Source organism: Squalius cephalus (assembly GCF_949319135.1).
Source record: "Squalius cephalus genome assembly, chromosome: 1".
Classification (NCBI taxonomy): Eukaryota; Metazoa; Chordata; class Actinopteri; order Cypriniformes; family Leuciscidae; genus Squalius; species Squalius cephalus.
The window spans coordinates 17,092,031-17,118,596 of NC_137122.1; the positions used below are offsets into that span (position 1 = coordinate 17,092,031).

At 37.2% G+C, this 26,566-nt stretch overlaps 1 protein-coding gene across 1 annotated transcript in view; it reads left to right on the forward strand.

Moving 5' to 3' along the window:
- LOC307162738 (uncharacterized protein) overlaps window positions 1-25,174 on the forward strand; it is a 38,001-nt gene extending 12,827 nt beyond the window's left edge. The window contains exons 2-4 of the mRNA XM_079878280.1: window positions 4,350-4,594; window positions 6,387-7,815; window positions 22,605-25,174. Coding sequence (XP_079734406.1) covers window positions 4,537-4,594; window positions 6,387-7,815; window positions 22,605-22,671 — 1,554 coding nt within the window. The 5' untranslated portion in view covers window positions 4,350-4,536 and the 3' untranslated portion in view covers window positions 22,672-25,174. The remainder of the gene's footprint in view (window positions 1-4,349; window positions 4,595-6,386; window positions 7,816-22,604) is intronic.
- Window positions 25,175-26,566: the final 1,392 nt, after the last annotated feature.

Genomic DNA, 26,566 nt, shown 5'->3' on the forward strand with positions numbered 1-26,566 from the left:
TTGAGGCCACGAGTTGCTATCTTGAGGCCACGAGATAGTATCTTGAGGCCACGAGTTAGTATCTTGAGGCCACGAGTTAGTATCTTGAGGCCACGAGTTAGTATCTTGAAGCCACGAGTTAGTATCTTGAGGCCACGAGTTAGTATCTTGAGGCCACGAGTTAGTATCTTGAAGCCACGAGTTAGTATCTTGAGGCCACGAGTTAGTATCTTGAGGCCACGAGTTGCTATCTTGAGGCCACGAGATAGTATCTTGAGGCCACGAGTTACTATCTTGAGGCCACGAGTTACTATCTTGAGACTACGAGTTAGTATCTTGAGGCCACGAGTTACTACCTTGAGGCCACGAGTTGCTATCTTGAGGCCACGAGATACTATCTTGAGGCCACGACTTACTATCTTGAGGCCACGAGATACTATCTTGAGGCCACGAGTTACTATCTTGAGGCCACGAGTTAGTATCTTGAGGCCACGAGTTAGTATCTTGAGCCACGAGTTACTATCTTGAGGCCACGAGTTACTACCTTGAGGCCACGAGTTACTACCTTGAGCCCACGAGTTACTATCTTGAGGCCACGAGTTACTATCTTGAGCCCACGAGTTACTATCTTGAGCCCACGAGATACTATCTTGAGGCCACGAGTTACTACCTTGAGCCCACAAGTTACTATCTTGAGGCCACGAGTTACTTTCTTGAGCCCACGAGATAGTATCTTGAGCCCACAAGATAGTATCTTGAGCCCACGAGATAGTATCTTGAGCCCATGAGATACTATCTTGAGATACTATATTGATCAAATATTTCTCATCAAATATGTAATTTAATAATATTAAATGTATCATTTTACCAACACTAACCCTTTTGTTCATTGTAAATAGCTAATTTTACCAACATTAGCTAATTTTACTAACATTAGCTAATTTTACCAACATTAGCTAGCTTCTCTACCCTAAAAGGACTACTCAACCGTTTGGTAGAGCATTTTTTGAAAAAATTATTTGACCCTTATAAGACTTATTTTTGTTTAATTAAGTTACATAATTCTGTTTAACATCTCCTCTGAAACGATAATATGTCAACAAAATAGTTTTACCTTTAAAAGTCCCGCCGATATGCGTCATCAAAGGATGAGTAAATTTTTGCTGTGTCACATGCTGTTTGAAGGAACAATAAAAAGGCATGCTGCTCACAGACACAGCGCCATCTAGTGGATTTTTTTTTAGCATTGCACAACTACACCAAACAATAGAGATGACTCATTCAGGTTGAGTTAAGCTTGATGCATTTTTCAATTAAATATAGTGACTTAAAGTGGGGTCTACCAAACGGTTGAGTAGTACCTTAAAGGGTTAAAAGCAAACAAATATTTATCCAACCCTATTTAAAAACAGTCTGTCGGTGCCATCTTTTGGACATATCATATTGCATTGGTTTTCATTTCTTGTCCTCAAACAGAGGACTAATCTGTTTATTTTTAAATTACACATTCTACATTGATTAAAAATCAATGTAGAATGTGTCAATGTAGAAAACAATATTTTTAATGGTAGTATTATTTTGTACAGAAATCAATTATTTATAATTCAGATGAGAATAAAGTTAGTGTTAATTAAAATTTGAAGGAAAACAAATATATTGATCTGAAATATAGTAAATTAATTTTAAATTCATTCAGGTACAATTAGCGTTTCATATTGGTCGATATCGATAATTATTGATATTTTTATGACCTATTTAAAATAAGGACCAGGAGAAAAATATATTACATTTAACATTTTTATTTTAAACTTAACCTTCCTCTGATTATAATCCCCTCTGTTATAAAGACAGAAATGCCAAAACAACCATGGAAAACACTCAAATAATTAAAATGTAAACATAAGTCAAAAATCACAATGAACACTTAACAATTATCTCTTAACATTAAGGTGCAAAATTAAAGAATACGTAAGAAATGCTTAATAAAGTGTAATAAAATTGTACAAAGTGTTAAATATAAACATAGAGAAACCAATGATGGTCTTGCATAATTTGCATATGACATTGGTCTGATTAATATTTTGCATATCATAAGTAGGGCTGTCAAAATTGCTCATAAATGACATTTGATTATTCCCTCTAAAAAAACGCATATATTCGAACATCTGGTTGGGCATTTTGTCAATGACGCACATTACGTCAATAACAGGACAAATTATAAAGAGACTTAAAGGGATAGTTCACTTTGAAATTAATTTTTGATATGTTTTAGCTTACCTCAAGGGCATCCAAGATGTAGGTGTCTTTGTTTCCGCAGTAGTTTCAATTTTGATATTTTTAGGTCAAACCGTTCTTGTCTGTCAGTCATATAATGCAGGTCGATGGTCACTGGCTCAAAACACAAGCACAGAGTCCAAATTAAAACAATTCTCCATCGTCCAAATGAAACAATTCCCCATCGTAAGTACACATTGATGGCCTAAGACACGAAACGAGCGGTTTGTGTGAGAAAACGAACAGTATTTATATCGTTGTTATCTCTTGAAAACAGCACACGTCCAAATGATCTGACGGCGCGGGCGGGTATAGATATATACACTAGATGTCGCTTGGCTACGGTTTCGTTCCAATGAACTGCAGTAGCCAAGGCGACATCTATGTATATACCTATACCCGCCCGCGCCGTCAGATCATTTGGACGTGTGCTGTTTTCAAGAGATAACAACGATATAAATACTGTTCGTTTTCTCACACAAACCGCTCGTTTCGTGTCTTAGGCCATCAATGTGTACTTATGATGGGGAATTGTTTCATTTGGACGATGGGGAATTGTTTTAATTAGGACTCTGTGCTTGTGTTTTGAGCCAGTGACCATCGACCTGCATTATATGACTGACAGACAAGAACGGTTTGACCTAAAAATATAAAAATGGAAACTACTGCGGAAACAAAGACACCTACATCTTGGATGCCCTTGAGGTAAGCTAAAACATATCAAAAATTAATTTCAAAGTGAACTATCCCTTTAACTACTTGTATAGGTAGTTTAAGTTTAAACATATTTGACAACGTATACCTACACAAAATCGAGTAAATCACCTAATGGTGATTCGCACTCACTCGCACTCGCAGGCACTCTTTCTCTCTCTCGCCCTCACGCTGCGTTCACACCAAATGCGAATAGAGCGTCTGGCACGAGTGATTTCAATGTTAAGTCAATGTAAGTCAAAGACGCTGGAGGTCTTGCGGCGCGAATGAGGCATCACGCTCTCCGTGCGTCAATTTTGCTTCAAACTTTTGCTTTTGACGCGCGAATGGATTCAAAATGTTCAAGGGTCCAACTAGACACGGTAGACGCGAATCGGACATTGAACGCTCCGAGCGAGCTGTGCTGTGGTAAACATTGAACTTTTCCTTGACATGAAACGGTAAATAATCAAACCAGTGGAAGCCTGCAGTGCATGAAACTGCTGTATCTAACCTACCTTATTCATGCAATATCTATTCAGTCAGTACAGTAGCCTACACTTTAGTAATGTTTCTTCCTGTGACCTGTCCCTGACCCCTCAGGCGCGCCTACTGCGCGCCCACTCGCCAAGCGGACAGCAGCGCCTCTGCTACCACGGGCGCGTTTTTCCACATTCGAATATGAATTTTTCACATTCGAAATTCTGTTTTTTTTAAATATTCGAATATATATTTGAATTTAAAATATTTGTTGACAGCCCTAATCATAAGTAACCTGCTCTGTTTAGTCTGTCGGTGTCAGTCCTCTTTGCTTCATGATTGTTCTCTGGGTGAAAAAATGGATGTGTGGCGCGAGAGCGTGTGAAAAGTGTAAATTGCGTGAGTCTCACGCTGAATGCGTAGAGTTGACAGCCCTGCTTTTAGAAGGGGGATGAATCGTCGGCAGCGTTCCTCCTTCCGCCATATTCTTCTCCATGCGAGGATTCATTACGTTAGACTAGAGTGCACGGCTCCGCATGCACACAGTGCTTCTGCATGTGGGGATTGTTTACATCAGAGTGCACACGTGTTTCGCACAGCACATACACAGTGTTTGTTTAAGCGGTTGATGGAAAATAAGCTAATGCACGTTTTATAAATATAAATTCTGATCTATTATTTTTCACGTAATTTTGAAGTGCCTCCGATAACAATATTGTGCATATTCATTACCGCGGTTTATCGCATTACCGGCACATGTCCACTTAGCACAAATCTAACAGTAGCCTATGTTTATTTCTGTTTATGCTTTCAACTGTTTTTCTTACCATTATTTATATTTGGAAGAATTTACATTATTATATTCTGTTGTCCACGAGCATAACAACAAACTCAGTAACTTATATATTTTTTTATTTTTGCAGATCAACTCAGTCACATCATCAGTGAAGCTCCTCCCACTCTAATTCATCATCAGTGAAGCTCCTCCCACTGCAATTCACCAATAAATGCTGGAATATTCCCATCGGCTACAAGTGAAGACGAGCATCAGAGCATCAGGAAGAGCTGAAATCTGCAAAGACTGAGTTTATTAAAGAGGACAGTGAGAACATGAGTGATCCAGAACCCTGCAGAATGAAACACACTGAAGATCCTGAAGAACAAAGAGGTTGGTGTTTATTCTTCATTCATTCATGATGCTGAAGAACAATTCATGTTAGAAACATTCAAGCACTTCTTCACATTTAGATAAACCATTTAACTGTGAAATGGCTGCAAAAGTTAAACAAATGGTCAGTAAAGGGAGGTTTTATATTGATTGTCAACATCAGGTCAAACTAAATTTTAACTGATTTATTTTACATTTATTTTATATATGGTTTACAATTTGTAACAATATTACCAGAAGTTTGACCTGAATTGTGTGCTTATTTTTACAAACATGTATAACAAATAATAACTAGATTAAAAAGTTTGTTGAGACAAACTTTAAGTTGGCTTGAGAAAGCCGGACCAGAAAGTTTGAAGAAGTTTTAAGTTTAAAGTAGTTTGAAGTTGAAATTAGTTCATAGTCATAGTCAATTAGTCATATAATGCCATTTTTGTACAAGCTAATATGATTCTTTAGGGTCTAAATTAAAAGTTTGTAATATACTTTAATTAAAAATTCTCATTAGTATTGTAAGAAAACACAAATTTTACCTGGTCAAAAACAGCTCTGTTTTCAGCATGCCGTTTGAGTGCATGTGTCTTTAAATGATAACGAGCTTTGCTCACCCCGCCCCTCTGTTCTGTGCGTACACCGTTTGTAACACAATTTAACACAATAACCATAGTCGTTCATTATAAACGTGGCATTATGAATTATATTGATAACGTCGTACATAGAAAACATGCCGTAATGTACCCTGAGTGTAAACAGCCACATTCATCGTGAAGCGTGCAAGCTATTTGCAAAGATTAATATAAAGATTAATATAAAGGTCAATAAAACGTTACACTCACTTGTTCTTCTGGAGGTTCAGCAGGAACACGAATAGTTGGTACCAATCCTTTTTTCAGGAGCAGCTTCTTAGCAAAACCAGTTTTATACTGATCCTCGTTTGTAAAGCAGTCTGGTGAAAAGATTCGCGCAAACATGACAGCATGGACATTGATCTTGGGGAATCCTGAGGGAATGTTGAAACGCTGCTGTCAATCACAACAGTGGGTGGGGCGTTGATTTTTTGACGTCACAAAATCGAACGGCTTGATTTCAGAGAGGGTCAAACATATAAGGAGATTTAAAAAAAACACTGGATGGATTTTTATCATTTTATGATGGTTGTGTACAGGCACTGCCGACACACATTTCAGTACAATCAACTTGTAAAAGTGCATGTACCATTATATGACCCCTTTAAATAATTCCAAAATATACAAATTTACAATCTACTCCGCTTTACTGCAAACATTTGTGTTCTTTCTCTCAGTGAAATTCACATGATCTTGTGTTTCTTGTGTCCCACTTTCACATGCGTGTGAAGTCAATGGAAGGAGAAGTTTAGAGTGAACGGTCGTTAATAACTAAAACTTTTTAGTAGATTTTAGCATAATTATATATCAATCTAAAAGTTGTCAAAATATGGCAGTATTGTGTATTTTAATGTTCATATCATGTTAGATAATTGTGTTATTAATAAAATATATGTAATAGTTCTCACTACAGAAACATGGGATTTGTGCCTATAGTGTTTAAAAAATAATAACTGGAAGATCAGTGTACCTCATTCATGGAAAGTGTCAGGGATGTTTAATTAATTTATAAAAAGACAAATTATTATAATATTTTATTGCAGTTGTCTGTTACATCTGGGCTAATTTTTATTTTTTTTTGTATCGTCATTCAATCCATATTTATCTTTTTTAATTATTTTGTTTATTTAGAAAATTTAAAAATGAATGATTTTCTTTCATGTCAGACCAGATGAAAGTACTGAGTGAAGTGAAGGAGGAGAGTGAAGAACTAAATGAAGTGAAGGAGAAACATCATGTTAAAAGAGAAAAACCTTTGAGTCGCTCAAAGAATAAAAATACATTTTTAAAGAAAAGAAGAGCCAAGAAATCTACAACCTGCACTCAGTGTGGAAAGAGTTTCACAACCAAACATAGTCTTGATGTTCACATGAGAGTTCACACCGGAGAGAAGCCGTTCATGTGTGCACAGTGTGAAAAGACATTTTCAGACAAACAATCTCTGAAGATTCACATGAGAGTTCATACAGGAGAAAAGCCACATGTATGCAATCAATGTGGGAAGAGTTTCAGTCAATTAGCACACCTTAATGCTCACATGAGGATCCATACAGGAGAGAAGCCGTTCACATGCAATCAATGTGGGAATAGTTTCAGTCAATCATCATCCCTTAATTTTCACATGAGGATCCATACAGGAGAGAAGCCGTTCACATGCAATCAATGTGGGAATAGTTTCAGTAAATCATCATCCCTTAATTCTCACATGAGGATCCACACCGGAGAGAAGCCGTTCACATGTGATCAGTGCAGCAAAACATTTCTTAGGGCATCAAACCTGAAGGCACACCTGACGGTTCATACAAAGGAGAAGCCACATTCATGTTCTGAATGTGGAAAGAGTTTTTCACTGCTGTATAGATTACAAGTACATCAAAGAATTCATACTGGTGTAGGAGTTCATATGTGCTTTGAGTGTGAGAAGATTTTTTCTACAGCACAGAATTTAAAACTGCACCAGAGAATTCACACTGGAGAAAAACCTTACAAGTGTTCACACTGTGACAAGAGATTCAGAGACCCATCATCTCTGAAAAAACATGAGAAGATCCACACTGGAGAACAACCTTACAAGTGTTCACACTGTGACAAGAGATTCAGTCGTTCAGCACATCTGATAAAACATGAGAAGATCCACACTGGAGGAAAACCTTACAAGTGTTCACACTGTGACAAGAGATTCAGTCGTTCAGCAAATCTGATAAAACATGAGAGGATCCACACTGGAGAAAAACCTTACAAGTGTTCACACTGTGAAAAGAGATGCAGTCGGTCAGAACACCTGAAAGCACATGAGAGGATCCACACTGGAGAAAAACCTTACAAGTGTTCACACTGTGACAAGAGATTCAGTATGTCATCAAATCTCAAAACACATGAGAAGATCCACACTGGAGAAAACCCTTACAAGTGTTCACACTGTGACAAGAGATTCAGTCAGTCATCATATCTGAAAAGACATGAGAGGATCCACAGCAGAGAGAAGCCGCACACGTGTGATCAGTGTGAAAAGAGTTTCTCTTTTAAAACTCATCTGAAGCGACACATGAAGATCCATGCAGTGGAGAAACCACATCGCTACAGTCTGAAATCACGGTAAGTAGTTAATCTAATTAATAGTTAAAGGTATTGTGGAGGATTTTTCCGAATTTTAGAAAAGAACAACCCCCTCTCCACTTTTTAAAAAAATGCTCATGCGCAACACTCTACCTGCTCCCAAGAGGGAACGTCTATTAAACGTGTGCATGAGAGAGCATGCATGAGCCTAGTTCTCCTCATGCACGCTCTGTTTACAAGTTCCTGTGTGACTTGTGCCAGGGCTAGCATTGCTAATCATAGCTGACATTAACTTTTACTAGCAGTGATTTTAAATGGATTTCTCCAAATAGCATCCCAAACTTTACCTGTCAAGTAGAAACTTCACGACTGAGGCATCAGTGGGAAGCCCAACCTGTGCTTTTAGCGCATGCCAGCGTGTGAAATATTCTCACAAAAACACTCTGTTCTGGTTACTTTCTTCAGAGGCCTTTCTCTTCTTGTCATACAATTCGTAGACACTTTTTCTCTTGCGACCCTCAGACATTTTGAAAAAACCCTGTGAGAACGGTGAGATGAATGGCTGAAACCGTAGCTCACCACACATATACACCTGAAAGTGTGCATGCACAGAAAGCGAAAACTACCTAGGGACGAGCATGTACGACAGCCTTACGTAAACATATCACCAGAATGATTGACAACTACTGTAGGAGGACCAATAGTCTTGATGATCCACCCGGAAAAAGAAAATCCTCCACTATACCTTTAAGCAAGAGGACATTTTGTTGGTTGATTGGTATTTACTAACTCATGTTCACACCAACACGAAAGTTCAGGAAATCTTATGAACCACTGACAACTCCTAAATAACTGGTTTGTAAATATTGCAATACTTCATTTAGAAATTATAAATTGATCTTTTAATAAAGTATGAAAATACAATTATTAAAACGCATGATACATATGGCTATAAATCAAGAAAAAAAAAACATTTAAAGCTGTTATAAACTGCTTATTAATGTCTATTCATGCTTTAAATAGGATGATTTAACCGTTTAGCGTGCAGTTATAAAGTGTTACCAATATGGTATAGTCATACTCATTTTTATGTTTTAAACAATAAAGATTTCTGAGCCACCCCAGACTTGTTGCTGGTCCTTGCCTGGCCACCCGTATGAAAAAATCCTGGCTCCGCCACTTTACAGATACACGTGAGAGCATTTGGTGGCACTAGTGAAACCAGCATTAAATATTGGAATTACTTCCAATTAGCATTAATACATTAGCATTTCATGTACACTTTGTAAAACACTGGGTTAAAAACAACCCAATTTGGGTTGTTTATTGGACAGAACAGGCTCACTCCATAACCTGTCCATAAACAATCAGTGTACAGTTCTGAGAACATTTGAACTTTCTAAGCATTTATATTCTGTATCTTATGTATTTTATGCAAGGCATTCCATCATGCAAAAAGGCCGACTTGAGACTCCTTTAGGTGAATCACGTCGCGCCCCTTTATGTTGCTTTCTTTGCATTAAATTAAACGATATACAGAAGAATAACTAATTCATAGATGCAAAAAATGTACACACCGAATGTAATATACCGAAGCCACGCTCAAATTTGACAAAGCTGCACTGCTGTCTCCTTAAGAGGCCCGTAAAAAGCCAGCGATAAATAATTCAACCCCTGGAGTGTTACATCTGACCCAGGATCTGGGTAACACAAAAACTACCCAAACACTGGGTTGTTAATGCAGAATTTTTTGTCACTTCCGTGTATCCATGTGAACTGAAATCATTTTGACAAAGTTTTATCTTTACAGAGGTAAAGGGAAGGGAAGGAGGCTCTCACAGGGGAGAGACTAGTTGACACTTAAAGCCCATGTTGCAGGTTAGAGTACACAGTAAGCCAATGTATAGAAAAATAATGTAGGAACTAGATTTAAATATAAACGTATACTTATAAAACGCTATTTAGGCTTCTGGAGTCGTTTTTGTGAGAAAGTTTTACTTCCGCATTTGAAAATCGCTTAACCGCCGAACCTGAAGTGACGTAACATGAGGTAGAGCGGTCAAAGTAAACAATAGGAAAGCAATGGATCGCTATGACAGATCGGAAAGCTGGGGGAATTGTAGTCTAAATGTTTACTCGTATGATATATATATATAATTCATATATAATTGATTTATATGATGATATCATATAATTATGAGCCTGATATGAAGCCAAGTGAGCAGGACAGGCCAGGGTTAGACAGAACAACGGTGAGTTGTGGTGTGAGGAGAACAGGGCGAGAGAACAGTGTTATTCACGTTAGCCGACGATATGTACAACACTTTGCTCAGATCACAATACTGTACAGATTATTATCATCATGTATCAGGCAATCGCAAAGCTAGTACTTAGACCCTTGACTGCATGTGTTGTGTGTGTCAGCCATTAGGAGACAGTTTCCAGAGGAAGAGCGACTTTATAAAGGCTTTGAATTGACCCATTTGGTGACGATGAATAAAAAAAATTATCACAATCACAACTGTCTTACTGTATAAAAACTTTATATGTAGAAACAGCCAACACAAACATTAAAGTCGGTTTGTACAGATTGAAAATTAATTATAGAACATAATATATAATATTTATAATAATAATAATAGTGTCGGCTGCAGACTAATAACAAACACATAAATGCATTAGATTACAAGTTTATGTAGGATATGTTAATGAATTAAATTAAGACATGGCACATTTTGTAAAACAGATGTAACGTACAGTGATCTCTGACGGATCCGTGAGCGTCATGTTTCCCGCTGGCGGCCGAACCACATGCTGACGGCGGACCGTCACCGGGCGACCCGATGAAGGAGCCGGGACAGTGTGCACATATCGCCGGGATTATAATCATTCGGTCTATAGTGAACGCTACACACTACCGCGTTTTTCAAAGCAGAAGCAGAAGTGAAGTCCCGTCTCTTACCCAGCACAAAACGCACACTGGCACGGAAGATTGCACCATCCTTTTTCTTATTCGGAAACCTGTGGACTCGATGTCCTGACAGGCCATAATTCACAATCATTTACCACGACGATGATTAATTGAAATACAATAAGCACAGAAAACACACTGAATCATGACCGCTCCAACTGAATACCAACCTATCTCTGCACTGAGCGCGAACGCAGAGCCAAACGACTACCTCATGTGACGTCATATGACGCGATGGTGGAAAAAAAGCGTCAAGGAAACTGTCAGGATTTATGGGAAGTGTTCCCTGTTCCGGCTGACTTTATCTACGCAGTTTAACATTGAATTATAGAAATTGATCATATGTTATGTGTATGAGATGTGTTTTTTGTCTAGATTTAAACTGACAGAGTGTGTCTGCTTTCTGGACAATGTTAGGAAGATTGTTCCAAAGGTTATGTGCAAAATAGTAAAAGGATCTACCGCCAGCAGTCGATTTTGATATTCTAGGTATTATCAACTGGCCGGAACTTTGAGATCGCAATAGATGTGAAGGACTATAATGCGTTAAGAGCTCGCTCAAGTACAGCGGAGCTAAACCATTTAGTGCTTTGTAAGTAATCAGCAATATTAAAAACATTATACAATGTTTAATATGGAGCAAATGCAGTGTTGACAGAATCTGGCTAATTGAGCAATCAATCAAGTTAATCGGGTCATACTTCCTGTTTCTGGTAAGTAGTCTAACTGCTACATTGTGGACCAGCTGAAGTTGGTTTATTAAGCGTGCAGGGCAACCACCCATAAGAGCTTTACAGTAATCTAGCCTTGAGGTCATGAATGCATGAACTAATTGTTCCGCATTTGTCAATGAGAGCATATGGTGTAATTTAGATCTATTTTTTAGATGGAAAAATGCGGTTTTACTGATACTAGACACGAGACTTTCAAATGAAAGATTGGTATCAAAGAGCACACCCAGGTACCTAACCGACGACGAAGACTTAACAGAGCAGCCATCAAGTGTTAGACAGTATTCTAGGTTATTTTGTGAGAAAGTTTTTTGTCTAATAATTAGAATCTTTTTTTCCTTTTTTTCAGAATTAAGCAGTAGGAAATTACTAGTAATCCAGTTTTTTATATAATCTATGCACTCCGTTAATTTTGGGAATTGGTAAGTTTCATCAGGGCGTGAAGAAATATAGATCTGAGTATCATCAGCATAACAGTGAAATCTAATGCCATGCTTCCTAATGACCTCTCCTAAGGGTAGCATGTACAGAGTGAACAGCAACAGTCCTAGTACTGAGCCTTGTGGTACACCATATTGAACTTGTGATTGATAAGACATCTCTTCATTTACTGCTTCAAATTGATAAAGGTCAGAAATGTATGATTTAAACCAAGCTAATTCAATTCCACTAATCCCATCCTAATTTTTTTGTATATTTAAAAGAATGTTGTGGTCAATAGTATTAAATGCAGCATTAAGATCGAGTAACACTAATAGCTGAGGAGCATGTATAGGGTCTAACATACATGTTGTCGATTTAGATGATTTAACGAGTTTGGAAAATTCGTCCTCTCCTTTAACAATGAATGAATCAATTTTTTTCTCAGCGAGACTACAATTCACTGTCTGATGCGATACTGTAGTAGACTGATCAGGAATATTATTAATAAAGCAATCTTTAATGGTAGAAGTGATAGGTCTAACATATTTGTAACATGGAGTCGGCTTTGCTGCCTTGGCTAAATGAAGTATATTTAATTTGGACTCATTTAAAGTAATGTAATCGTCTGGTTTTAGCCATGTTTCTGTCAAACACAGCGCATCTAGATCATAATCTATAATCATATCATTAACAATAAGTTCTCTTGAAGTAAGAGATCGAATATTCAGCAAACCGATCTGTTTTTACTAGTTGAATATCAATTACATTTTTACCCGGTTTGGGAGTTTTTTTGTATTTCCTAATTCGAGGAATAGACACATTTTCTATATGATGATATCTAGGTAAAAGAGGCTCTATGTGATTGGATTTATCTGACCTTGGTGACGCGAGGCCGCTAGCAGACGGTCGGTTAAGCCAGTCTGTCTGCTTCCTGACCTGAGCCCCAGATTGTCATGTTTGAGCTCTAAGACTATGAGCCAAATTAATAGAGAGAAGAGCAGCACCATCCCAGGAGGGATGAATACCATCTCTTTTCAACAAGTCAGGTCTGCCCCAAAAACTTTTCCAATTATTATTGTAATAATAATAATTATTTGGGTAGATTACACAAAAACTACCCAAACTCTTTGTTGTTACGTCTGACCCAGGAGCTGAGTAAAACAAAAACTACTCAAACACTGAAAAAAATACCAAAAAATTTGCCCAAAAGGCTCGACCCAGGGTTTGGGTAGAAAAAATAACCCAATATTTGAGTGTAGTGATGGGAAAAACTAAACATTTCAAGGGTTCGAATTAGTTGAACCAATTGCTTCACAAAAAATAAATCACTGTTTCGAAGTATTCGAAACGCCACATGCTGGTCAGAACAGTATAAATCACATGTCAAACTAAAGGCCCGCGGACCTATTCCGGCCCGCCACTTTATTTTATAAGGCCCGCGAGAGCATATGATTGTCTTAAAATTAGGGATGCACCAAATTTAGGCTGCCAAAAAATGTTAGGCGAAAATTGTATTTTAGGTTTTTGGGGCGCCACCCCACCCCTCCGTGTTCGGCGATCTGGTTTCACTCTGGCTCAGCATGTTTTGTGACTTTGCGAGCGGCTCCGCTTCCGAAGATGCACAAATTCGAAGCGTGTTCCACTGTGTGTCTGCGCTGTGCTCTCCGCTCCGTGTTCACAGCGCGTTCTGCTCAATGTTCCGCTGCAACCTCTGTGTGTGTGTGTGTGTGTGTGTTGCGCGCTCTGCTCAGTCGTTCATGCTCACCCGAAAGGCAAAGTCTGCTAAAGAACATGCCGACATGAAATTTCTCTAGACTCGTTTCTGTTTGCAATAGCACTACTGTGCTGTAACATGGTGTGTATAGCTGTGCTGGGCAACACTGGTAAAATGGTGCTATACTCTCGTTCCCTGGTCCTCTCCCTGCTATCTGCTCACATGCTCTGATAATAATAGCTTTGTAGGACTATACTTTATTTTGACAATTGGTCAAAAACTTAATCTGTTAAATCTGATTCTGCTGCATAGAACTGAATGAAGAATAATATATTGATAGTTAATATTATTTGAATATAGGCATCAGTATCAACCTTTTCACCGTTTGAATTGCATCATTAAGCCAGTAGGTGGCGACAAGTGACTGTCTTTATTAGTGAACAATTGAACTGATTAGCATAGATATCATATAAAGGCTAGATGTCTTAAGGCGGAGTCACTTCCGGCATCACCGGCGGCCATCTTAACACAGTGAAGCTGTGAATTAAGGTGAGTGATCAGCACGCACACAAATCCTCTTATCTCGCTGAAATCTTGACGGATTTACAAACGGTTTGGTTTCTTACAAACGTTATTAACGTGGCTATAATTCCGAATGGGTGAACATGTATGTTATAATTATTCATATGTATGCAGTGTCATAGCTACATCTCTGACGTTTATAATAAACCAAACCATTTGAAAATCGGTAGAAAATTGAGCAAGTTATGGTTATTTAAAAGTACATGCACCATGTTACGAGTGAGCGAGCACACTGTGGTAAGATGGCCGCCGTTGGCCAGCAGCGCGCACGAGACATCTAGCCTTTATATGATATCTATGCTGATTAGTGCCAAAAACATTGATTAACTCATGAAAACCAAGTAGCTGTAAGTAACCAATATTTAAAGGGGGGGTGAAATGCTCATTTTCACTCAATCTCCTGTTAATCTTGAGTACCTATAGAGTAGTATTGCATCCTTCATATCTACAAAAAGTCTTTAGTTTTATTATATTTTTAACAGGAAGATAGGCTGTACCGAGTCTTTCCGGAAAAAAACGAGCGGCTGGAGGCGGGCCCTGTGGGCGAAGCTAAAGCTGTGCTAACGCGCCGAGCTAGTAACAACACACAGAGACAATAGAAGCAGTTTTACTCACCGAACCTTTATCATTGTGACTGCTCAATCCTTAAGCATTAGACGATCTGCAAATCCGTCGATCTGGGCTTTGTTTATAAAACAATCATCGTTGAAATGCAGGGAACAAACAGTCTACACCTCCGTTTATGCTCAGGAAAAACAAACTCCATCCACGGGTTCCTTAACGCTGGGTTCTTTGGGAATCTGTGCAGGGTTGTCTTGCCCTGGCAACCATAAAACACACTTCTTTGGTGACATTGGCTTCCCAAAAGCCGGGCAGGGCGCTTTGATGGCGAACTGCTTTCGCTCTCTCTCTCTCTGGTCTAAGCGTGCGCGCGCGCCCGCGATCTTACCGGAGAAGTGCCCTTAGGACCCGTATAAGGAAATTCCGTTACATCTGACGTCACACATACCCATACTCGAAAAAAACTTTCCGAAACTTGTGACAAACCGGAAGGACAATTTTTGGCACAGAAATACTCCTTCAAACGTACAATTTAATTTTTGAAACTTTGTCCATGTTTAGCATGGGAATCCAACTCTTTAACAGTGTAAAAAACTCAGTATGCATGAAATAGCATTTCACCCCCCCTTTAATGCTAATATAAATTGCTCATTTGCCTCTGGACACATAAAGTTTGCACTGCTGTTTGATTGAAATGTAACATCTATGCTAGGCCTGTCACGATAACAAATTTTGCTGGAAATTAGAAATTATAAGAAATTATCGCAATAAACGATAATATTGTCGATCTGAGACCATTTTCATCTAGAATAATGATAATGGCATAATAATGCACATACACCTTTCAAAATTCAATAAACGTTTATTTCCAAAGACTATTTAACACTGAAAATGGAAAACATTTTAAATATCCACAATAACAATGAACAAAACAACCAAAAACAATAAAAGCAATGGACTCTCAGTCTCTGTTAACAAAAAATGCACTTGAATAAATACCAAAAACAATAAATAAAATGGATGTAAACAAAATTGCACTTCAAAAAATATTAAACAATAGGCTCAACATGCATTCCATAACAGGCAAAACTGCCTGTTAGGACCTTTGTAAACAAACAAACAAAAAAGCCTCAAGCCATATGCAAAAAGCTTTTGCAAAATATCTTCTCCAGCAAAAAAAGTGAATTGCAGTCTATGTACACCAATGATGAGAGAGAGAGATAGAGATTTGATGGCAGATTCCGTGCAAGAAATACCAACATGTTGACTTTGTGTGGCTTAAGGCAGGATCTCTCAGGAGTAGCAATGTTGCCAGCTGTGCTGAACATTCTCTCAGAGCTGGTGCTTGTAGCACAAATGCACATGTATTTTTGGGCCAACTTGGCCATCAAAGGATATCTTCTTTGATTGTCATGCCACCACACCAAGGGATCACAAGATGCATCAATTGCATCCTCTTGGAGGAACTTAGTCAGCTCCATATCAGCCTGTACTCTTTTTGGAAATGCAGCCTGGGCCTGACTGAGATTACGAGCTCTTCTGTTTTGAAGAAGGTCACTCAGCCTCTTCTTCTTGGTGAGTGCGGCAGCAGTAGGTTCATCCTCGTTTCCTCCAGTGGCTTTGCTGCAGCTCTCACCACTTGTACCTTCTCCACTTTCTTCTGGTCCTAAGTCCAGTAGCTCTTGCACAAGCTGATGTTTGACATCATCCAATGCACCTGCCTCCTCCATGCTGCCACGATACCTTGGATCCAAGATGGTTGCCTTTCTAAGTAGGACGTTGAATGCAGGTGAGCTGTATTTTTCAGTCAGTACCCTGCACATGTTTTGTTTAATACTGGCTGTCAGTGCAGTGTCATCAGGGCCTGGAGAGAGAAGGTCGTCTTTAATCAGTTCCAACACAGGCTTAACCGAGGAGACCGTGACGTATTTTTCCCCTGAGAGGATGTCTGTGAAGTCAGCCAGTGGTTTCATTGCTGCGTTGATAGACTCCAACACAGCAACATCCTGCCAGGTTGGGTTGAGGTGGCTATGTTTTTTGTCTTCAACCAGGACACGTCTTATGGCTGGGAGTTGCTCCAGCACCCTCTCTACCATCTTCTGCTTAGTGCCCCATCGTGTGACAACATGCTGTGTGAAAGATAATATTGTTCTTGTTCATTAGTTTGTCTATCAACATTCTTAAATAAAATAACTTCTTTTTACATGTCCATTATTTTTATTAATGCTCATATTGACCATTTAACCGTTAAACGAAAGTAAACATTTTGACCGATTATAATACTATGTTAAAGGTGCTCTAGGCTACTTTTTAACCTTAACTGAACAGCTTCGAAGTCAGTGGAATGGTTATATTACTTATTTCGGGTTGAATGGTGGTGGTTTCGCACCCCCCTGGTGCCCGAGAGCGGAAAAAACTCACTTGCAACTTTGGGACGCGGGTCGGTGTCAGGAAGTATCGTGTGATATCAGGTCTCGCGATGTAACGAATTGCTTGACGGCACTGCACACGTACACGCCCCTATTCAAGCACCGGCGGGCTAGCTATAAGCAAAGGGCAACGATAGATTGAGTTATGGCTGAGGCTGAGCCTGTAAAAAAGAAGCAGAAAGCTAGGAAATCTTTGTCGGAGGACCAACGAAAGAGGAAACGGGAGACTGACCGAGCAAGAAGTCAGACTCGAGTAAATATATCGGACCGGCTTTTTCAGAATGGTGAGAACTGAGAGAAACAGAAGCCTGCAAAACGGATGCTGATCCTGCTGTTGCACTTGTAAGTTAAGTATCTTTGGAATAAACTGTGTTTAATATTTAAATTTCAAGTAATTGTGACCTCAGGATGTTTGCTATTGTCTGTAAAGGTTTTTATTATGATCGCTGTCTGTTAGGGGCTTACTAGTAACGTTACGCTAGATACTATAACTTTGATGTTAGCATTGTCATTAGCAAACACGTTTGATTTCTGTAGTTGTGTGGCCGTTCCTCTGTCGGTTTTATTTGTGTAACTTACACTTTTATTTTATGTCACTAAGTCAACGCGTCTGATAGTAGGCAATATCAGACGCGCAAAATGTTGCACATATCATGATCCAGCTAGAAAAAACGTTCTGATGTTTTCTTAGACAAGCAAAGGTAAACCATCATTCTACCAGATGAACTTATAGACCTTGCTAATATAACTTTAGACAAATATTAGCCTCCGATATATATATATTTTTTATGCTCATGCCCATTCTCCCAAAAACAAACAAACAAACAAACACGAAAGCAGTAGTTCGCCTCGTTCATATCGTTCGTTCCCGGTAAAAATACTAGTATGCATGACAACACAATAAATAAAAAAATCGCCATCAGTTGGAAAGAAAGTATTGCTTTACTTGCCTCGGTAGACATAACTGGTTTTGAAATAGCCGGTTCCTCTGCTCAGCTAGGTTGACAGCTGATCAGCTGGGTTGCTCGTGGCGAGGGGGGAGGAACAACAGTTCGTTTTTACGACAGAGTGTTTGAAAGCATTATACTACCAGACACTAGGGGGAGCTCGTAGAGAAAAAACACTCAGACTTGCATAGTGTCCCTTTAAAGGTTTTTTTTTTTTTTTTTTTTTGCATGGTAATATATATATATATATATATATATATATATATATATATATATACAGGGTGGGCCATTTATATGGATACACCGTAATAACATGGGAATGGTTGGTGATATTAAAGTCCTGTTTGTCCGACTTCTAAATGGCCACCATGGTCACCACCCATCTGGAGTTTGCCCCCTCACATATACTAATGTGCCACAAACAGGACTTTAATATCACCAACCATTCCCATGTTATTACGGTGTATCCATATAAATGGCCCACCCTGTATATATATATATATATATATATATATATATATATATATATATATATATATATATATATATATATATCGTTTTTTTTTCAATAAAAACCAGACAAGCTGTGGATTAAGGTAGGCCTGCTATTTTTATTTGATGAAAAAAATGCCGTTTTTTTTCAAAGCTTCAAATTGATTCAGTGTTTTTCTTTTTGTCATCATAATTTGTTAATTATTTAAGTTAATAAAATATATTTATTGTAGGCCTGTCTTATGTTTTTTATTTATATTATTTTATAGGTTTTTTTTCTGTTGTCACTGTCAGAAATGCTGCAGGTGCGTGAATTTTATGTGAATCCAGGTTCTGTTGTTGATCTGTTCTGCATGTTTGCACGTTAAAATAAACCCGTGATTTTTATTTTTAACGGATCACAGACACGTGTCAATTTTATTTTTTACTTAATGCCAATTCAATATTATAATCTTATAATATTAACGGATAAAAATCGGATAACGAGCGGCGGTTGTCGGTCGGGAAAATGAACCGAAATGAGCATATTATATAAATATTTTATCTATGAATTAAACACCACTCACCAGTATTAGACTGTGTTGGGGGAGATTAGCCTCACTCTGTGCCTTCCTCAGGTCTCTCCTCTTAAGCCAGCTCAGGTTGAATGTGTTGACCAAACCTTTACAGAGTCCCATGGCACGCGCTGACCGATCTTTGTTGCTGTCCAGACCATGGGACACAGCGAGATGGAGGTTGTGACCAAAGCAATTGAGCCATGGCCAGCCAAGATCCCTTATTGCAGCAACAATGTTAGCACCATTATCTGTAGTGATGCAAACTAGTTTGTGCTTATCCAGTCCCCAATTTGCTACAGCAGACTTCAGGTTTTCTCCAAGGGTGTCAGTAGTATGGTTATCTGGGACATACCTGGTCTCTAAACACTTGGAGTGCAGGCTCCAGTCAGCACTTATATAGTGTATAGTCAAGCTCATATAGGGGGTCATGTTTGAACTTGACCACATATCCGTAGTGGCAGAGAAAAATTGGATGTCTTTGATCTCGTTTAGTATGTCATCTTTAATGCTGTTGTACAGTTGTGGTATTGCCGTTTGTGACACGTATGTTCTCCCAGGCAATTCATACTGGCTGTCAAATGTTTGCAGCATTCGTCGAAATGCCGGCTTTTCGACGATACTAAAGGGCAGCATCTCTTTAGCAATCAAGCGAACTACACTGTCGGTGAGTGCACACCATTTTGCACTGTCCTGTTTGTACTTTGTTTGTCGACTAAATGCCCCAGTTATGGTGCACTGTCGGGAAGACGAAGACGGCCCGTCTGTTGTAGCTTTTTTTTTTCCCAACTGGGAAAACTGCAACGGATGATTGTGTTTTAGGTGCATGTGCATGTTTGTTGTGTTACCGGTTTTAGTCGATACTGTTTTACAACAAATGCGACATACCGGCTCGCTCAGGTTAAGTGGTTCACCACGGTCATTCGGTTTGAATCCGAAGTGCTCCCAAACTGCAGCTGTCGCGTTTGGCTTTGAAACCAATTCCATGTCACAACTTGCGTCTCGTCTTTTCGCTCTTCTCGGCAGTCGCCTCAAGCACTCCCGCCTTCCCACACAAAGTCCATGTGACTGACAAGCGCCGCCTCCCCACACAAATGCAACTGACAAGAGGGTTCACTTCTCCTACGCTAAGGAAACGAGAGTTGTCATTCAGTCGCGGATAACAAACAAGTATGCAAATGAATTTATCGCGGCCGGAAAAATTATCGAGGTCATTTTTTTTTATCGTGCGATTAATCGATTTATCGACTATCGCGACAGGCCTAATCTATGCAAAATAATCCTTGAAATATTTCTCATTTAAGGCCATTCCTGTTTGGAATATGTGAGTATTGTCAACAATAAGCAGAAACATTCTGCATTTCCATTTTGTAGTGTGGATCATTCATTGTGACATTTTAACTTATTCTAATGTTTAAGAATCTGTTATCTGCTTGACAAATAATTTATGCAACTGCCCACTGACATGCTTTTAAAGCTATTGTTATCCTATTTTTTGGCATTCAAACACCTTAAAATCCACAAATGTAGGGCAGAGAAATCCAAATTTACCCTCCCCTGATGTTTCGAGCTCAGCCCCTGATGTTTTTAAAACCTAGAAACGCCCCTGCAAATGCATACAGTACCAGTCAAAAGTTTGGAAACACTACTATTTTTAATGCTTTTGAAAGAAGTCTCTTATGCTCATCAAGCCTGCAGTTAAAAAAAACAAAAACAAAAACAAAAAAAAACAGTAATATTATGAAATATTATTACAATTTAAAATAATGGTTCTCTTTTTTAATATATTTTAAAATGTAATTTATTTGTGTGATGCAAAGCTGAATTTTCATCAGCAAGTACTTTGGTGTCTTATGATCCTTCAGAAATCATTCTAATATGATGATTTGATACTCAGTTATTATCAATGATGGAAACAGTTGTGCTGTTTAAAGGAGAAGTTCACTTTTAAAATGAAAATTCTGTCATCATATACTCACCCTCATGTTGTTTCAAAGCTGTATGAATTTCTTTCTTATGTTGAACAGAAAGGAAGATATTTAGAAGAATATCAGTAACCAGACAGTTTTTGGGTCCCAATGACTTCCATAGTATATTTTTTTCCTACTATGGAAGTCATTGGGACCCAAAAACTGTCTGGTTACTGATATTCTTCTAAATATCTTCCTTTCTGTTCAACATAAGAAAGAAATTCATACAGCTTTGAAACAACATGAGGGTGAGTATATGATGACAGAATTTTCATTTTAAAAGTGAACTTCTCCTTTAATATATTTTTTTGGAATACTTTTTTCAGGATTCATTGATGAGTAAAACGTTAACAGCATTTATTCATAAAAACAGCATTTATTCAAAATAAAAACATTTCTAACAATAGAAATCGTTACCATCACCTTTTATCAATTTAACGCATTCTTGTTGAATTAAAGTACTAATTTCTTTTAAAAAAAATAGTTATTGTTCCCAAACTTTTGAACGGTAGTGTATATTGTTACAAAAGATTTATATTCTAAATAAATACAGTTCTTTTTAACTTTTTATTCATCAAATAATCCTGAAAAAAGTATCTCAGGTTATAAAAAAATATTAAGCAGCACAACTGTTTCCAACATTGATCATAAATCATCATATTAGAATGATTTCTGAAGGATCATAAGACACCATAGACTGGAGTACTTGCTGATGAAAATTCAGCTTTGCATCACAAAAATAAATTACATTTTAAAGTATATTAAAAAAGAGAACCATTATTTTAAATTGTAATAATATTTCATAATATTACTGTTTTTTTTGTTTTTTTTTTGTTTTTAACTGCAGGCTTGATGAGCATAAGAGACTTCTTTCAAAAACATTAAAAATAGTAGTGTTTCCAAACTTTTGACTGGTACTGTATATAGTATTTGTAACTTAAATAAGTAATAATCAAATAAAGAGACCATTTTTTTTTACAATATGTTAAGGAGTTGTAACATTTTAGTCTTACGTGACCCTCAGTGAAAATGAGTTTGACACCCCTGGTGTAAATGCTACAAAAACTCAAGCCAAACATGCATAAAAACACTACTTTTATTCCTTTTAATTATACAAATGTCTCATTAAAATGTCTACAAATGTTTAAAACTGATCAGAGATCAGGCAAAACCCATAGACACTTGTTCAATGGTTCACCGCATGATGGGTTCACAGAGATCATTGACATTTTGAAACGGTTATGAGGCAACAAAGCCTCATTTACTGAAATCACGTGACTTTCACAGGTTGATACACGCTCTGAACCACTGATTTGAAACAAAAGATTCATAAAGGTGTCTTAGCTTCGTGAAGAAGTGTTTTGAGATCGCCCATCACTACTTTCAGACATGATTAGCAAGTTGTTTGCATAAAATAGTCCATTGAAACTCACTTGATTTAATTTTTCTTTTAGACCTGATGGACGTGAACAAGAAAGGAAAAACAGAAGCCAAAAAATCTGTCTCCTGCCCTCAGTGTAAAAAACGCTTCACATGTAAATCAATTCTGAAGATTCACATGAGAGTTCACACTGGGAAGAAGCGGCTCAGGCTTTCGCTCTGAAATCACATTTGCTTCTCATTCTGAAGAAAGATCATTTAACTGTGATCAGTGCGGTAAACAGTTTCATTGAGCTTCAGTCCTGAAGTAACACCTGAAGATTCACACAAAGGAGAAGATTCATTCGTAATATTACAGCAGAAAAGACACGGCTGTGTGTGTTTCAGTGCAGAAGTCCTTTACTACAGAAGAGGAACTGAAAGAGCACCAGAAAATTCACACTGGAGAAGAAGGCCATAACACTTTTAAGAGAGACATGAATCTGATATTTGTATTTTTTTCATTCTTTGTTTTTTCTTTGTTTTTGAACATCTAGTTCAGTGGTTTTCAAACTTTTTCAAGAGCGACCCCTTTTATTTTATTTTTTTGTTAATTGACGCAACCCATAGGCCTATATTACCCATAGGCCTATTTGAAAGTGCTCTGTTGTGCACAGCTGGCACAAAAATTCAGCTCTGATGATGCACGTACAGTGGCTGATCCGTGATGTGATCGCAATGCAAAGTTGATTCTGCACTCTTTTGATCTAGCTAAAGCTACAGGGATGCTAATTAACCGGTTAACCATTAACCATTGTAACCATTTTAACCAATTAATAGCCTACTATCGTTTGCTGTATGCTTAAAAAAATCACTAAAAATATTCCACAACAAATCCTTTAAATTTAATGATAATCAGAACAGAACAAGAATGAAAAAAAATCTATAAACAAGCCAAAACAAAATAATTTAAAGCGAAAGCGGCGTTGGGCTTACTTAACTCTCTCATTCGAATACATTTTTTTTTCCATATTCGCGATTTATTTGGATGCTAAACTATTACTTATTATAGGCTTCTAAGAAAAAAATAAAATGATTATCCCCCAAATTTTAAATATGTATTAGGCTTAAAAAAATATAACTTTTAATTTAAGTGAACTTAAAACAAACTTTGCATAAAACCATTATAAATGTCATATTTACCTGTGCCTTTCCTGTCTAACAGGTATAAATATACAGAAATTGAATAAGGTTATCAAAACATTCCGCACTGCATAAATTATAAACTAAATATAGATAAATCCTTATTAAAGCTACAAGCATTCTTTAGTCAAGAGTAGTAATTGTCTCTGTTTTCTTTGTCCTTTGGTTAACTTTACTGACAGAGAGAATTACTCCACTACTGCCACTTTAGGACCAGCCGCTGCTGACGATCTCACGCATCCCATTCTCACTATTACTTTCATTTAAGATTTTATTTAACTCATTTAAGACTGTTCTTGTGAGGATACTCGACAAAGCGGACATTTATAAATGGACAACTATAACCGTCGGTCTTACGGTTATATACTAACCATCACACCCCTAGTCTTACTTAATTTTTGTATTTACCTTGTCTTATTTTATCAACATCTCAATTTTATTGTCCATTTTCTTATTTTCTGCAGATTCTGCTTGAATCAGGAATAATTTTAATTCTGAAAATCATGAAGTATCCTGATAGTATTGCTTTTTGAGCTTTCCATGTTTTAAATTCCTCAATATATCTTTTGCCTAATAAATGATATTTCACCTAATAGACACTAAAAAGACATTACAGTTGCATATGATCACTTAAATTCACATGATTTTATTTAATTCCAATGAAATGCTCCACTGCTTCTCATACAGGTCACTTTACTTAAATTAAAATTTGTTAAATAAATCTTGGAGTCAGATCTTAGTTTCAGTAGTCACGTCATAGCAATAACTAAATCAGCAGACTATCATCTCAAAAATATTACAATAAATAGATGCTTTGTTCCCAGTCAAAACATAGAGAAACTTGTTCATGCTTTCATCACCAGCATGGTGGATTATTGTAATGGACTCCTCACCGATGTGTTCAACAAGTGTATGCAAAACATAGATAAGCTAATAAAACATCATGGTTTCCCTTGAGAGGGAACATGATTCATGTTATTTTTTATTTCTTATGCACATGCTGTAATAATTTTATGATTATTTTAAATACTTTTCTGTGTAAACCATTGAGAATGAAATGTGCAATATAAATAAACTTGCCTTGCCTAAAATTATGGGGTAACGTAGCACTGTTTTACTTGGTTAAAACAATACTGAATACATTTGAGTGTGTTGAAAGATGTTTTGTTACTCTGTGCGTTCGCTTGGCAGCTGCTAGAAGACATCTGTTGAACATCACAACAAGCTAGACTTATATTTGAATATCATATTAATAAAAGATGGATGACCAGGTCTCCAAACACCATCAAGCAGAACTCATGATATTCATAACACATCTCTATTTTATTAAGCAGATATTTGAACTGAGAAACTAGAAAACATATCCAAACAGAATATTCGTAACAAATCCTGCAAGTTGTTGGCACTTGCTCTATTTTGTGCCAGCCTTTAATACGAGAAAAAAAAACAAAAAAAAAAAACACTTAAAATACCACATAAACAACAAAAACTGGCCAATGTACACAAGTCAGAGTCGCCAGCAGAGCAGCGCTGTCAAAATATCAAGGCAAATTTGAATTCTCTATTAATTCATCTATTTTTTAATCTACAGATTAAAATCTTCAGATATACAGTGATTTCAGGATTTGTGATTTGTTTATTTCAACACTTATGAATTGTCATTTGCACTGTCTCAGTGCATTGTTGTTCTCCATGTTTTTGTTGCATTACATATGAATAGATTGAAAACATTTCTATAAGCAATCAATGCCAATAAAAAAAGAAAATTCTTTAAACTTTTCCTTATGAACAACATAGGTGAAGAAGAAAGCATCAGTGCTTTAGTTTAGACTCTTTAGCCATCTGCTACGTCTTTTAACTCTGACTAGATCTATTAGGATTTCATCAGTCATGATCAGATGCTCTTCTTCACATAGAGACTCTTCTACTAAGCCTCATCCAGTTTGTTTTTCTGAATCTTCTGAATGCATTTCTCTGCTTCGACACATCATTAAAGTGCATCCCTTCCAACATCATCTCTATTTTACTAAGCAGATATTTGAACTGAGAAACTGGGAAACTTATCCAGACAGAATAATATATATATATATTTTTTTTTTTTTATGAATGATTGAAGATCTTGATCACCATTCTGTAGAAACGGTTTTATATTCCTCCTTTAGCTGATCTTTGAATGTCAAGAGGATCATGGTCTCCAAACACTTCTTTAAGCTGTATTTTTCTCCTCAGTGAATCGACCCACTTTAATGATGATTAAGAAAAAGACTGTGGTCCAATCTCATTTCAAATTCATTTTAGATTGAATCTGTTTTACATGTTCAAGCACACTTAAAGTAAATCAGTATTAATCTAGAGTTCTCTCAAAGGTCATTCCATCACAAGTAGTCCACATATTGCAAAGTTGAGTGTGTGAAAGATCATTGCTTAAAAGATCATGTGCTCCAAAGATCAGTTTTTGTTTCAAGGAGCTACAATGATCTTGAGCTGAGCTATTGAGGTTTGTGTAAATAGAGTATAAACAAAGTTTGTGGTTCACCATGATTAGAACTGGTTTCTACCAGGGATTTTTGTTCTCCATTTCTGTCACCTGATAGAGTTTGTGTTTCTTGAACTTTCAAGTGAATTGAGCTTGAAATATTTCAATTGAGCTTTGTAGTTGAATCAAATTTGTTTCAGCAAAATCTCAATTTGTCTCATATTTAATAAAGTTTGCATCCTTACATTATTTTCACTTTAAAATTATGAAGTTGCTTTGATTGTATAAAGCGCTATAAAAATAAAGGTGAAAAAAAATGATACAAAGATGGCTGCTATGGTCAAACTAAGTGAAAAAAAGTTGTTTGTATTACCAATG